Here is a 16,327-nt window from a genome sequence, read left to right on the forward strand (position 1 = left end):
GCTGACCAATAATGGGAGGATGAATGTGGTAAAGTGGAGTATCCAAGCTATGGAGGGGTATTGGATGGGAATAGGGTTTAGTATATGGACCACTTGGAGGAGCAAATATGTGAAATATAGTCACAATGTGTGTCCACAGTGTGGACTGCAGCCTCTAAGGGTTTGTCTACATTGCAATGTAAGCTCAGGGTTAGTAAACTTGAGTTAGCAGTCCCTGGGTTTGTTATCCTAGGCCTTGAGATCTACACTCATTTGTAACCCCAGGTTAGGAATTGTTGAACCCTGGGTCTGAACCCTGGGTCCTAACTTGGGGCTCCAGTGTCTACACTGCATTATATGGGCCTGAGTCCATGCACCCATAACTCAGATTTCCTAGCGCCCTTCCCAAATGTGGCTGCTCTAGACATTTATTTGTGATGCAGTGTGGGGCAATTTGACTGCCTACCAAACGTGACTCTCCAGAGGACAAAGAAATTCAGCACATGGGATTGTGGGATTTTTTTGGCAGACTCCCAGAGCATGAATCTACTGGGGCTGCATCTATACTGTAAAGCAATAGGGCTTGAACCCCGGGTCTCAATTTGACTCAGGTTTGGACCCTCCACCCCCAGGGCAACCTAGGACGAGCCCTGAGTTAGCACAGTTTGCGTGTAGACAGAAGGGGGGTTAGGCTTCAGCTTGAGTTTGAACCCTCGGCTTACATTGCAGTATAGACATACCCTAAAGCAGGGGTCGGCAACCTTCGGCACGTGGCCCATCAGGATAATCCACTGGCGGGCCGCGAGACATTTTGTTTATGTTGACCATCTGCAGGCACGGCCCCCCCACAGTTCCCAGTCACCGCGGTTTGCTGTTCCTGGCCAATGGGAACTGTGGGAAGCCGCGGGCCACAGAGACGTGCTGGCTGCCGCTTCTCACAGCTCCCATTGGCCGGGAATGACGAACTGCGGCCACTGGGAACTGCGGGGGGCCGTGCCTGCGGACGGTCAACGTAAACAAAATGTCTCGTGGCCCGCCAGCGTATTACTCTGATGGGCCGCGAGCTGAAGGTTGCTGATCCCTGCCCTAAAGGGCTAGCTAGCCAGACCATCCAGAATAGGAGGGGACGAAGTATTTCTGTGACTCATTGTTGAACATTCGATGCCAGCTGGGAATAGTGGTCTGAGGTAAAAAAGCAGGGTTAAAATCAGTGATGGAAAATTGAATTGCTGGCAGATGTGAGCAATGGTGTTAATGGGCAACTACTCTTGGGACCTTTATCTTCGATAGGAGCCCATGGGTGCTCGCATTTTCCGACACCTTGCAAAATGAGGTAATCTGTACTCGCCTTCTTCTCTACTTTTCCAGACCAGTCTTGTCTGCAGTGATCAAAATGTTGGTGTTTCTCAGTCTTGTACTTTTCTGTGATGCCTAACGTGGTTCAAATCATGTCCTATTCAGATTTCCACTTCACTTCTGTATCTGCAGACTAGAGATGGGTACAAGGATAGGATCAGAATAAGAACCAGTTTGAACTTTCTCCCCAAATTTACCTTACCAAACCAACCACACTACAAGGTTTTTGGCTAGAGCTGGTCTCAAACTCAGCCTCTGGAACCAAAAAAATCCCTGAATTTGGACAGTGTTTGGAATCTGAATCTGGATCCAGATCCTACATTTACAGTTTGGTTAGCGTTCTCCACTGCCTCAGTTGTTCATTTTCAGGTTTTTCTGTGTGTCTTAGTTCCAGATGAGACTGAGACAGAACTGCCTAAATCCATTCGCTTGGGATTTACTGCCCAATTTTGCAGACACCATGTAATAAAAGTATGAGACAGCAATGTGCTAGTCAGAGACCAATGGACATTATTCCTTGACCTGGGATGGGGTTACTGTGACGCTTCTCTGGACACTCAGGGCTGTTAGTCACCTTGATGCCACCTTTCTCCAGTATCAGTTCCCTAAACAACCAGCCTGTCAGCCACTCAAGCACTCTTCTCTGGGCTATACCAACCCTGCTGGTGACAATAGAGGTACCCCAGCCTCTAAATCCCTTCACAGTGTCCACTTGTGGTATCCAGCCCCCGATCACTGGATATCCACAGAAATCCCGGATCCTCCATGCCTAAAGGAACAGTGGGCCCCAGTTTTACCTTAGACCAGCACTCCTGCTTTACACCAAGCACTTGAGTTCAATTATAAAACAAAAGGAAATTTATTTTAAGAAAGAACAGAGATTCAAATAGAAACAAGTGTGAGTGATGGAAACAAGTGGTTACATACAAAACAAATCATAAAACACAAACTAGGGCCTATGCTGACTAAGTTACCTTTCCTGGCTAATGAAGTACATTCTTCACCCCAAAGTTCAGCCTTTTGCAGCGTTTCCTGGCCCCAAGGAGCTAGGACCCAGTCTTTCATGAAGCAACCCCTGCACATTCAAGGTGCCTCCTCAGTGAATGGATCCAGAGAGTCTTTCTCCACTCTGTTATATGCTAAATCAGTCTTTTGTCTTTATTCCCAGGCAAGGCTGTCATATTTTTCCTTTTCATTCCCAAGTGGTTTTGAGGTTTAGTTTATCTTTGATGGTTCTCCATTGACTTTTCTGGGTTGTTATCAGTGCTTAATTTGTGCCAAGGCTTGCCAGGACTGAGCTGGCCCGGCACCTCTAGGCTTGGCAGTTCATAGCCCTGGCACCTCTAGGCTTGCTGCATCAGTTATGAATGTGAAACAATTGCTTGAGCCCTGGCACCTCTTTCATTACAAATTAAGCTCTGGTGGTTGTAATGGTGGATAACTGAGTAATACATTATGTAATTGAATTACCAGGCAGGAGTGACAACTGCCTCCCACCTGAATGGCCCATCACTGAGATATATGATTCCCTGATGACTCACTGTTACTCCAAGACCATAAGGAAATAATTTTCAATATAGTCACATTATTCCTTAAATATTACCTGTGCATGCATCTCCCAATGACTATGAGTATCACTAAGTTGTAAGCTTTCAGTAGAGCCCTCATAGGCTACCTCTTATGGATAAATACCATGAAAGTGGTGTATTGGGTGTAGTGAGTTTGTCTGGCCTGAGGTAGGAGTTACTAGTAAAGAACAGGGAACACTTTGCCAGTTGGCACTACTGGGCCTCTGCGTCAGTTACAAAGACCAATAACCCTGTTGTTTGACAGGGATCAGTATTTGCTGACTCAATTGATAGCTGTTACACTCAGAAATGCAGACAGCATCAGGCAAGTTTCTGTGTGCTTGAACAAACCAGAGTTCAGATCTGACTAATTTGCTGAGCTGGAAAAGAATCTGACTGATGTGCTCAGTTTAGACAGAGCAGCCATGTCCAGAGATTTCCTGAGGACTGTGCCAAAGTGCTGGCAGGTGTTTGCTGCACGTTCAGCCATGCATAGTCCTGAGGCAGCTTCTACAGCTCTCTGGAGACAGGGATGAGGTGAGGAGAATGGTACCCTTGCTGCAAAGGTGCTTTGCTTTTTGGTGCCTCTGATGAAAATCATGGGGACATTTTTGTATCTGAAATAGACATGGGCCCAAACCCAATCCACATTCCAATAAATGTTCAGGATTGAGGGTGTTTGAAATCTAAAGCTTGACCCAGATTCAGCCTCTTCAAATGACTCCTACTATTATAATAGGCAGAAGTAAAGCACGAGGGCCAAGTTGCTGTACTTTGGGATTTTCAAAATCTTTATCTGAATTTTGAGGTTTGAGTTCATTTCTAATTTAAAAACTTCCCCCTACTTCCAGGTTCCTTATTCCTCCAACCACCGGGGCTGGCAGAGCCTGCAAATGCTGTGAGGCATTGTTGCTACTTATAGAACCATAGAATATCAGGGTTGAAAGGGACCTCAGGAGGTCATCTAGTCCAACCTGCTGCTCAAAGCAGGACCAGTCCCCTACTTAGTCTGAGGTGTGGAGGCAACACAGTTAGCACATACTCTTGGACTGTGTGGTGAGTGGCCCTCAGAAGGTTCAGAATTCAGGCTCAGTACCAGGGCTTCTCCGAAGCTTAGCAGAAAGAAGTGAGCATGTGAGCAGCCAGCCAGTGAGAATAGAGGAAGGAAACTGGGGAAAATAGAAACCGGGGGATAAAGAAACTGAAATTGGCAGAGAGATGAACAGCAATTAGAGAATGAGGATAGCGTCACTTTCTAGGGTGCAGTCCAGACCAGTGAGGGGTTGTGTCCTGCAATCTAGGGTGCTTCACAATGCTTTGCTGTAGCTCCTCACCGGGGCCACTCACAACCATCCTACTAGCAAGCAGGTCACACCCTGTGTGTCTCTGTGCTAGACAGCCCTGGTTCAGCAGTTCTGACCTCAGCAGCCAGTCTACAGCCCCACTCTGGCTTCCACAAGCCTTGGTCACTACTTGCAGGTTGACCCCAATACTCTCCCAGTCCTGAATTTTCCCAAAACCATGTGCTCTGCAATGTCCAGCCCTGGACAGTTCAGAGAAATAATATGATTAGTGTGCTCCTTTAAGAAGTGAAAACACACCAGTTTGCCACATTAACTGGAGCTGATGTTCATTTTAGTATGAACACAACAATATTGGTTTAATAATAAAACAAGTTTATTAACAAAAGCAGATAGGTTTTTCAGTGAGTTAAGTATAAGAGATAATCTTATAAAGGGTTACAACCAAATAAAAATGAAAACACGCATCTAAAATCCTAAAGATTTGATTCAAGGCTTTATTTAAGATGGCATTTCTCACCCACAGTCTTCAAGCAAGATGGTGAATCATCTATTCCTTCGTCAGGATCTCTTCCAGAGACCCATATGCTGGTGCCTTTGTCATTTTAGGTGAAAAGATTTTTGCCTAAGTAGGTTTCTCACCTATATTCGGTTCCAGAGACTTCTATCTGCCCCCTATTAGTTTAAGGACCCATCTTTCTCAGCCTCCAAGAGCTCTGGCCCCTTCTGTCTGTCTAGTGATGGATGCCAAAGAGAGCTTCTGTCCTTGCTTATATCTCCCAAGTTCAATGACCTTGCTTCAAGAGGCAGGATGACCGCATGCTGTTCTGTTCTTCCTGTGGGCTTCCTATATGATTTCTATGTAAATGAGTCTTCCATTGTTTTTGATTCCACCAGGCTTAATGTATATAGGAGACAGGTAGATAACTGCCATTCCCCACTGTCTGGGCAGACAATACAGCCTAATATCAGTGAGCATCCATAATTCCTTACATTGTGTTAATACATACATTTCACAGTTATATTAATCACCAGTGTGTCATCCGAAAAGACCTCACTCTGTACACTTTTATAATACAGTAATATTGTATACAATCAGTTGATTATCATTTGAGGTTAACCTGCTTCTCCCCATCTTTATAGCCCAGTAAACCTTTGAAATTAATTCTTCTGACAAGTAAAACCCAGACCAACCTTCTCTCTCCTGCTGGATGTAGACGTCATGCTGTCTTCTCCCCCACTTGTTAGTGTGAGGTTTGCCTCCATCCCTTGTTAGCTTGATGAGTCTGTTTACTGTTTATATGTAAATTGAGGTAAACACACATTCCTTTATCAGAGGGGTAGCCGTGTTAGTCTGAATCTGTAAAAAGCAACAGAGGGTCTTGTGGCACCTTTAAGACTAACAGAAGTATTGGGAGCATAAGCTTTTGTGGGTAAGAACCTCACTTCTTCAGATGCAAGTAATGGAAATTTCCAGAGGCAGGTATAAATCAGTATGGAGATAACGAGGTTAGTTCAGTCAGGGAGGGTGAGGTGCTCTGCTAGCAGTTGAGGTGTGAACACCAAGGGAGGAGAAACTGCTTCTGTAGTTGGCTAGCCATTCAGAGACTTTGTTTAATCCTGATCTGATGGTGTCAAATTTGCAAATGAACTGGAGCTCAGCAGTTTCTCTTTGGAGTCTGGTCCTGAAGTTTTTTTGCTGTAAGATGGCTACCTTTACATCTGCTATTGTGTGGCCAGGGAGGTTGAAGTGTTCTCCTACAGGTTTTTGTATATTGCCATTCCTGATATCTGACTTGTGTCCATTTATCATCTTGCGTAGTGACTGTCCAGTTCGGCCAATGTACATAGCAGAGGGGCATTGCTGGCACATGATGGCATATATAACATTGGTGGACGTGCAGGTGAATGAGCTGGTGATGTTGTAGCTGATCTGGTTAGGTCCTGTGATTGCTCATTCACCTGCATGTCCACCAATGTTATATATGCCATCATTGAGGGACTACAGAGGCTCATGTAGTTTGGCAGCTGCTCTCCTGAAATGGGAGCATATGTTTTAAGGCAAAGATCTGCAAAGAAGAAGAAGCACTAGGGGCTTCCTCACAGGGGGAACAGGCTTGTAATGTCTGAGAAACTGCTAGACAGGCATTTTGGAATTAGGGGTTTATGGTATTTGGGTTGAACCTCCTCCTAGTCACCTTTGGGACTGCACCAAGTATAACAATGCAACACTTTATATGGAGTTGTAGTCAAATGCATCTCCAGATATCTCACAGAGCTAATACAGTCAGTATTCAATCATCATCAATAATCCATAAACAAGTAGAACTCAGAATGTAGATTAAGTGGAACAAATTTGTGGTTACCTGCCAACCGTGAAGCGCCTACTCTGCTGCACATCATGGCCATGCAGACCCCACAGAGATAGAAGGGATACAGCTTAAATATTCTGGCTTCAAAAGCACAGACTCCCTACTATGTGAGCTGAGAGAGAATCTCCTGTAGGTGTTAGCATTATAGGGTCTTGGACACAGTTGAGGGTAGTGGTACACGTATACTAACCAGTTCATTACAGGATTATTCAGGGAGAGTGACAAATGATTGAGGCTAACCGTCCTAGCAGGGCTTAAAGAAACTCTGACCATGATGTTCTGAATCACTAGGAAGTATCTGGAGGAGGAGAAGAGAGAGTAAATATGTGCTGGACTGTAGAATTCCTCTGCCCTTGGCGGAATGCAGATGTCCTGACTTGGAAGCAATGATCTCATTTTCATTGAATTTTCTGAGGTTGGCTACTGATTTTGTGAATCAATATGAGACCCCATTGGGCTGGTTTTGGAGATGCAAATGCTCAGCCCTTTTGAAAATGGATGCATTTCATATGAGCTGGCACTATGTAAAATGTTGACCTTAACCTCACTGTGTTTTTGTTTCCACATCTGTTCTGCAAAATTACCTATGTAGTACAGATAGTGGGAAATGGTGCTTTATAGACATGTGAGAAGAGATGCTCCCTGCTCCAAAAAGCTTGCTACTTAAGTAAACACACACACAATTCCTTAATACAAAAAATCTGAAATGGGGAGAGTATTTACCTAACTCACATGGGTGTTGTGAGCTTAAATAAATTGGTGTTTGTAAAGTGCTTTGAAAGCCTCAGATGGATGGGTGGTATAAAAATTGTTGTTAACAAACTTACCTCTGTGTTAATTAATGTTGTTAAAATGCAGAGACAGATAAATATGCCTCCCTCCACCCCACATCCCCTACTGCAGCAGCTGGTTCTTGGTGGGTTCATAGTACGGAGGGTATATTTACATCTAAACCCAGGGGAAAGTCCCACACTGTGAAGTCCAGATGAACAGTTTGTTTGGACATCACCCCATCAGTTGGGCAAGCACAGCTCCCATATCCAAAGGGGTTGGTATTCTATCATGAAGAGTTTGTTTGGTCCTTGCCAGACTCCAGAGAAATAGCCTTGAGGAAAGGACACCAGGATATATAATAGACCAAGGTCCTATGTTCAGTTTATGCTCCACTAATGCTCCAAATCTACCTTTCTTCTTACTGTAGTACTGGATAAATGAATACACCTCTACCTTGGGGATTGGGGTCTTCCACTCCGGCATCGAGATCTACGGCAGAGGTATGAAGCTTTCTTTTTAGTTACATCTGAGTCTGGGGGGACAATCCTACTGATCTTATGATCTTTTATAAGAAAGGGGTGCCCTGGTTTGTGCCTTGTGGGGTGAGGGGGCTCTGAGGAGTAGAAATTCAGCCAATTATTTTTAGACCGGGGTGTCCAAAGTATGGTATGTAGCTCATGCAAATAATCTCTTTTTCAATATAGATGTGCTGTCTGCAAAGCTAGAGTACTGTTTCTTCAAAGCTGTAGCAGGATGTTAGGCAAGAAGGGGCTGGGGAACTCTATAGGCAAAGTGAAGCAAGGCGAGAGACACAAAGAGAGTAGCTTTAAGGATAATACAGTTTCCCTTATTTTAATACATTTCCTAGTTCAGTGTTAGAAGAAAGAATCCCAGAAAAGTGGCTTTCTCACTGTCCAATGACATAGTCTCAGAAATTCAGTAATTTTGCATCAGCGAGAAAAATAAAATGTCAAAATTCAACCCTGCCCAAGACTTTCAGTTTCATAAGCCCCGGAATGGCCTAAGGGGAAGGACCACTTTACTAGATACTGAAGCTTACCACATAGTTTGTGGTAAAATACAAGTCAGCTCATTAATTTATGCAGTGGGGATTGAAGCTAAAAATGTTTAGAAATCACTTGCCTTCACTGAGGAATCAATAAGAATAACTATTATGTTGCCTTTTAAAAGGGTGGTGAGTATTTAATTCCAAAAAGGAAAGTACTATATGAACGGCTATGCTTTTATGGCACATCTAAAGGTCTTTTATGAACAAGCAGAGCATCGTGACTTTGGTATCTGTCAGGGAGAGCACGTAAGAGAACATCTAGTAGTTGGGATTTTAAACAAGGAGCTTTCAAAAGAATCAGGTTTGAGGTCCCCTGGAACAAGGTGGTACAACAGATATGGCCATCTGAACTAGTGAAAATGCAAGTCACCCAGCAAGGTAGCAGTCAGAGCAATGTGCAAGAAGTAGCAATGAAAAAATTCCCATGGAGGAGAGGGGGAAAGAAGCCTCATAACAATGGCTCTTAAGAATGCTGAGTTCCTGGACAGAACTGTGGCAGTTGTGGCCGGGGAGAGCACAGGACAGATTATTATTATTATTATTTTTATTATTATTATTGTAGTGCCTAGGAGCCATTGGTGGAGGTACATAGAGGTAGAGCAAGACACAGGGATATTAGCAGAGCAGCTATCAAAGCAAAGGAATGAAGGAGTACAAGCAAGAATGGAATAATTCATGTTTCTTAGGATCTCTGTCCAAAGGCAGCGTTTGTGAATAGATTTGGATCTAATCTCAAGATTTGCAACATTTGTTAAATTTAAAATTGATTTCAGGGGTAGAGGTGACTATCTTGTAAAGAGACTTAAGAAGATAAGCCTTAGTCCTAACTTGGAGTGGCCCAAAACAGTGTTCAATAGCCCAGGGGAACAGATCCATTGCCTCAGTCAATTCAAACTTACCTACAGAGGCAAGGAGCATGTGGTGTTAATGAGACTACCGCAAGTAAATTAGACCAAACCACAATCATTAAGATGGCCCTCATAAAACTGGACATTGGCATGGTGTTCAACAGACAGAGCCTACTTAAAAGAGAACCATTCCAGATCCTACTAGAAGAGGGGATGTACCCTATGTGTGCAGTACCACCTGGAGAGTGCCCATCCCACTGCTCCTGAAAATGAATGAAGAACTGGATAGGATGGAGAGGAATGGCACAAAAAAGAGCAGTAATGAACCACCGGAGTGATGTGCCCCAGTAGTGTCATGAGGCAAGGGGGGAAACTATTAGCATAGCTCTAAAGAGGCTCAGTTAAACAGTAAGGAGGGAAAGGGATATTTGTCTCGCCCCAGAAGATACTATCCCCAAGTTAATGGGTGCAACAATGCTTTCTTCACTAGGTTTCAGACAAGTTCTTCTCCACCCCAACAGTTCCAACTTTTCTGCAAAGCTATTCAGAAGGAATTGCTCTTTGCTGCCTCCCAGTCAGGGTCACAAGCACCCAGAAATCTTCCCATGGAAAAGGAGTGGGATACTGCAAGGCCTGGAGAGAGTGGAAGCTTTTCTGGATGATGCTATAACTCCTAGGAAATCAGAGAAAGAACATAGCATAATACAGTATTGCAACAAGTTCTGATGGCAATGTTACAACAAACCCAGGAACAGTTCCAATTGCTAGAAGAGGTGGGAGGGCACATCCAGAGAAAGCTAAAGCTATAATTGAAATGTTACCACCTAAAATATACCAAAAATGATGTGGTTTCTTGGTCTGATAAAATTTTGGAAAACAAACTGGAGAAAATTCAGATCTTACCCACCCTCAAAAGGCCAAACTCTTTATGAACTCCTTAAAACAACCATCTCTAAGTGAATCTGGAACCAAGCATAAGAACAAGCATTTGAGGATCTAAAGAATCTATTGACCACATCCCAGGTACTGATATGTTATGATGTTTCCAAGTTTACAGACTCCACAGATTTCAGCTGCTACTGTGGGGTGCTAATAGGAGCCTTTAGCATATTGTTCCAGATGGCTTTCAGATCCTAAAACCAAAGCAGAGAGAGAACATTTGGCAAGCATATGGGCATGTGAGAAGATCAAATGGTACATATAGGGTCTTGGCAGTTTCATGCTCGAGATGGACCACAAACCACTGAGACCTTTAATAAACAGCAAAGATCTAGGAAAGGTGCCCCTTACATGCTAGAGTTTTCTCATGCATTGTTTGAGAATTAAACCTAATGTAGAATATGTACCACGGAAATCCTTTGCGGTGGCTGAGAGGTGCCAAATCTAGGAGGCTTTCTTCTCTAACTGTTAGAATGCAGACCAAAGCTTATCCAGCCTTAAACCAGGAGACTCAATCCTGATAAAACCAGATGAGGAAGAATGTTGGACAACACCAGCTGTTGTCACTGGACGTAGCTGCAGCCTGAGATCCTACATGACTGAAACTGGTGAAACTACTCAGTACAGAAGAAAGAGGCAGCACCTTTGGCTGGGTGGAAGGAAGGCTCTAGACTGGAGCTCTGCAGTGAAGCAGAGAGAGAGAGACAGAATAGCTTTAGGGGTAATTTTGTTTTTCCTTATATGAATAAAGCTCCTTGTTCAGTGTTAGACGAGAGTGTCTGTCTTTCTGTGATTTTTTTTTCCTTTTACCATTGCCACATGACAGATTACATGTTCCAGTATGCAATGGTCCACCTTGAAACAAGCAGCTTTTACAGTTGACTCGAGATGGAGCATGACATGATGGGTCCTGTAGTTTCCATATGTCTGACCTGCATAAAGATGAGTGCAGCTGCAATTAGCTCAGATTTCTAAAAATCAGGTGCAGACTTTTGACTCCTGGTAAACTGCCTGTGTGTCCTTCTGCTGGGCAGTGTTTGGAAGAATGGAAGAATTTTCTTAACTGGGCGTCAGTCCCATCACCTTCCTAAATGACTTTAGGATTTCTTCACCTTAGTAATAAGCTTTGCTGCCCCCTTGTCTTGCTGACCAAATCCATTCAGGCAGGCTCAGAGAGCCCCACACAGGGATTGTCTAGGACTATGGCCAACTAATAGCATTAGCAGAGCTGGAGCATGATTGGGAATTGGGGTTGTGAGGGTATCCTGGGGCTGATATGTAACTGGACTAGGAGGATGGATTTTAGTGCCTGACTGAAACTGACTCTGGCAACGGCCCTAACACCATGGCTAACATTAAGCCATGCAGACAGCTGCTGTGGACTTTCCCTGATACAGCCTTCATTTGATTACTCACAGTCTCTTTCTTTCCTTGTCAGAATTTGCCTATGGAGGGCATCCTTATCCTTTCAGTGGGATTTTCGAGATCACACCTGGCAGTGCGGTAGAGCTTGGCGAGACCTTTAAGTTCAAGTAAGGGCCCTTCTCCACACACCCTTCATCTTGCAGTTATCAATGAGCCTATTTAGGGTCAACAAATCAGTCCTGCCTTGCCATTTTGAGTCTCATCTTCCCATTACCTGCTCCCACCCCCACCATGTTTCCACCTGCTCCTGATTCAAAAGCAGTCCAACAGGACTCTTGGTGTGAGTGAAGGTTGTGCACAAGGATGTGGAGCAGTATATCTGAGAGAGTGCTCAGAGTGTTTTCCTCCTCTGTTTTCAAGTGCAGTTTGACGTGAACACAGTTCTTTTTGTAATTTGGTTGTTTTCTTTTTGTGCTCCAGTTTTGCCATTCAGCAAAATTCTGAGATGAGTACCTTGGTAGCTGCTGCAGAGCCAGTAAAAGGAGCACAAGAACATCACACGTTGCTTTTTATGCTTTCCACAAAACCAGGAACTATTGAAAGTTTTCTCTTTTGTCTGTTCCCTATTGACAGAGTGGGAATACATTACTTTCTAGAGCAGAAGTGGGAGGATTTTAGATGCCCCATTATAAAATATTCAAGGTGATCAGATTTTGGGACTGTGGCTCAGTTAATGGAAGATGGAGCCTGTCTTCCCTAGATCACTGATTCAAATTTGGCTCAGAAGAAATTGACTGACTGGAGGATTTTACCCTCAGAGATCCATGGCCTATGTCAAATGAGCTTGGTGGGGGCGGAGAATCTTAAATCCAGTTCCTATTGTCAGAAGTCCACATCACAGAAACCACCACCATAACTGGCACACTTCTTGGCAGTCTCAGCTGATGGACCCCAGACTGAATAGGTAGAGAAGTGGTCTCTGCAGCTCAGAGTTAAGGCACTTTTGCAGGACAGTGTGTAGGGAAGGTCTCAGTGCCGCTGCTTGGGCTGTACCTGTTTTTGTGGATAAATAAAGGACATTAGCCTGCAGTGTTGGTCATTTAGGAACTTTTCACCAGCACTATGTACATGTAAACCAATCCTGCCAAATTTAAAGCCTAAATGACTTGCCAGTGTCTTGTTTTCTCTCTCTTTAGCCTGTGTTCGTTCAGCCTTTTTCACTGTGTTTTCCCATGTTTCCTGTTTTGTTTTTAAACTAGGGAGTCCGTTGCCTTGGGCACCACTGATTTCACAGAAGAGGATGTGGATAAGATTATGGAGGAGCTGGGCAAGGAGTACAAGGGCAATGCATACCATCTTATGCACAAGAACTGCAATCACTTCTCCACCGCTCTAGCAGAGGTTGGCATAGCTATTTTCTACTTATCTTTACTGCTTCAAGACCCAAGGCAATGCTCATGTGGGAACTGGGGCCAGCACAGCCATAACCAGATCTCTGGCTTTAATCCTCCTTGTGATGTTGCAAAAGTCCTTTGCTGTTCTTAAGCTTTCCAAAGCATGCAATCAGGAGGGTAGTGAGATCCAATACAGCAGGTTAATCGCAAGTAGGTATTGTCTGTATTGCTCACCTTTAACTTATGTATCTGTGGTAAAGAGGTGGGAGCTGAAATAGTGCTATAGGGCAGGGGTACCTGCACTCTGGCACACTGTATTGGCCACTCAACAGGAACTGGAAGGCCATATTTAAGTAGCATGTAAAATGTACATAATTTTTAAAAGCAATCTTAAATTGCCCATGCAACCTTAATTCAGCCCCCTTGAGCACATGCCTTATGATAGTATGTGATCATGCAATTAAAGCCTGTTTTTTACCACAGGACCCCAGTCTCATTCAGTGAATGGGTAGTTATTCGATATTTCTTTTTATCCTCTGCATTCCGTATGTGACCCCAGGTCTTATTTACCACACATCATCCGAACCCTGCACTGAATACTGACTTACTAATTTCCTCATAGACTTTTCTATGGTACTCAACACTGTAGTATCTGAGTGCTTCACACATATTAATGAATTTATGTTCACAACACCCTTATCTCCATTTTACAGGTGGGGAGCTGAGACACAGAGAGATGAAGGTAAAAAAAAATCCCCTAATTTTGGATGCCCACTTTGAGACACCCAGGACTTGATTTCAGAGTGCTTAGCATTATAGAGCGCTTCATATATTCAAAGCACAGCTTCAGTTACGGCTGTGAGTACTCAGCACTTCTGCAAAATAGACCCAGGGTCTCAAGTCAGGCACTCAGAAAATGAGAAAAACACAATGAGAGCCCATCTGTGTAAAGTTTGGTTTAACTGACTTGCCCAGCGCCACACAGGATCTCTGTGGCAGAGGCAGAGATAGACTCCAGTTCTCCAGTCAATTGCCTTAACCGTGAGAATGCTCTTCTCTGCCTGCAATCCCCTACCTGATTCACTATACACTTTCCAACTTTTGCAACAGATGAAGCAGAAGTCCTATAGACAAAAGCCTCTGTCACTACACAGTCTTGATTGATCCCCACAGCAGGTCCATCCTCTGCACTGAATGAGGCAGGGGTCTTGTGGAAAAATGGTATGTGCTCATATAATTAAAAGCAGTGTCATAATTGTGAGAACCAAAGGTTAATTTAGGAGGGAGCTGATGACTGGCTGAGATACACCCAGATTTTCAATGGTCCTGGTCCATGTTGTCTATTGAAAGAGAGAAGATTCAGTATCCGTTATATACATTTTATTAGTGTTGTTAAACAAAAATAAAATCAAGAAAGCATATCGCTAAAAGGAAACTTCTATTAACACTGCTAAATTGAATTAAGAAATACAATTACCAAATCAGCAAGTTAACAGCAATATTGGATGGGAGTCAAATCATCAGATTTATTTTATACAACAGATAAACCTATAAATCATAAAAAGGCATCTCAGGAGGTGGTTGTCTGGTTATAAGTTCCAACTAAAGAACTTCATCCAAGGCAGTGCAAAAGACGAAATTTGACAATTCTTATTTGCCAATTTACAGCTGACAGTTTTAAAGTGTTTTAGTTCTCTACACAGAACATGGAACATGCATTCAATCAATAGCTTTCAAGAGACTGAGTTCAGGGTTGTTTAAACTTTCTTTCCAGTTCCTTTTCTGTGTGAACATTCTAGGCACTCATGGGCGCACACACATCCAAGCTTTCGTCTTCTAAAATGCTGCTAAAAGGCCGGGACATTCTCCAATTAATAAAATAAGACAAAAACAGAAAAAGGAAAAATAAAATACATAAGATAACAGGATTTGAACTCTTTAGCTCTCATGGTCTCTGGACTCACATGGAATAGGAGCTGGAGCTGCAGTCAGGGAACCAGATGATGATGTAGCCGATACAGTGCTTGGTGCTGGGAGCCTGGGCAAAAGTTGGCGTAATCTGTTTTTGTTGTCTTCACTTCCTTTCCCCAAAGGTGGCCTGCTTTGTATACCAGGAGTGTCAGACTTCCCTCGGCTGGCCTGTTGAGCTGATGGACAAAGGCCCATGGCTTTAACCTTCTTTTTTATAGTTTGCGATTCTCACTCACTCCCCCTTACAGCACCTCCCCCTGAGTCTTTGGGCAAATCGGGCATGAAGTATACCTTGATCAGAGGTTAGGTGATTTTTAGGCCAGCATCAGTTTGAAAAAGAGCTGCTTAAGCCAGCAGTTTTAAAAATATTGATTGTTGCATACTACAAGCACTGTGGGGGTGAGTTTGTCACCCCCAAAAATATCCAAAATGAAAGAGGCGCAAGACCCCTTTTGAGGAAGTTAACCTCCCTCTCTCTTCCCTGTCCCCTTTGGGGGAGAAAGCCTTTGCTGATATCTTGCACCAACTTACCAAAAGTGAGGGCTCAAAATTCAGTAAAAATAGCTGGTTGCAAAGACCCTAGCAAAAACGCCAGCCTCTCAACATCCATCAGCAACATTAAAATTACATGTGAACATCTTCTGACAGATGTCTCTGACTTTTCTGGTAAACATGATAATTTGGCAACCTTCCTATTTTTAAAATGAGTGACAGGTCATGCAGCTTATCTCTTTGGAAATTTCAGTCTTCTAGGGGAAAGACTTTAAAGCTTCTTATGATAAATCCCATTTAAACAAAAAATAATGAAAGTTTATATAAAGTCTGTATTTTCATATATGTTATTTCTCTCTCAAATCACACACACAAGGGGGCCAAATTAAGGTTGTGCAGGCAACTTTAATTTAGGCATTTAGGCATTTCCTAATTTTTGACTGCTTAACTTTGCTTGACTGCTTGACTTAATATTCTTTTCATGTGGGTTTTAATGTAACTTCCTATTAAACAAACAAACAAACTGAAAAAACAAATTCTATCATGTGGAGCCATACTGACCACCCACCGGAATCATCAGCAGGGTTTGGATCTTTGCATTCACAGTAAAGGGCAGTAGAATCATTTGTTTGAAAAATTGTGAATTGGGAGTGCTTTTTCCAGGTGGGCCTTGAGTGGGCCTGACTGGTATATAAGGGCAGTCAGCAGCGCACTAGCTGAGCAGCGAACAGAGGGAGTTTGCCTGGGAGCTGTCCGAGAGGAGGTACGCTAAGTGCTGCATTAGGGGGGCTGTGTTGGTGAGTATCTGAGTGTCTGCTGCTGGGACAGTTGGTCAGTTTGACTGTGTGCTTGATTGCTTGCTTGTTTGTTTGAAAAGTGTGAATTGGGAGTGCTTTGTT

General features: G+C 43.5%; 1 protein-coding gene across 1 annotated transcript in view; it reads left to right on the forward strand.

The window, feature by feature from the left end:
• LOC117876852 (deubiquitinase DESI2-like) overlaps window positions 1-16,327 on the forward strand; it is an 82,134-nt gene that overhangs the window by 34,778 nt on the left and 31,029 nt on the right. The window contains exons 2-4 of the mRNA XM_034769309.1: window positions 7,778-7,850; window positions 11,645-11,738; window positions 12,831-12,972. Of these exons, the coding sequence (XP_034625200.1) occupies window positions 7,778-7,850; window positions 11,645-11,738; window positions 12,831-12,972 (309 nt within the window). The remainder of the gene's footprint in view (window positions 1-7,777; window positions 7,851-11,644; window positions 11,739-12,830; window positions 12,973-16,327) is intronic.

This window comes from Trachemys scripta, chromosome 4, assembly GCF_013100865.1.
Source record: "Trachemys scripta elegans isolate TJP31775 chromosome 4, CAS_Tse_1.0, whole genome shotgun sequence".
Taxonomy (NCBI): Eukaryota; Metazoa; Chordata; order Testudines; family Emydidae; genus Trachemys; species Trachemys scripta.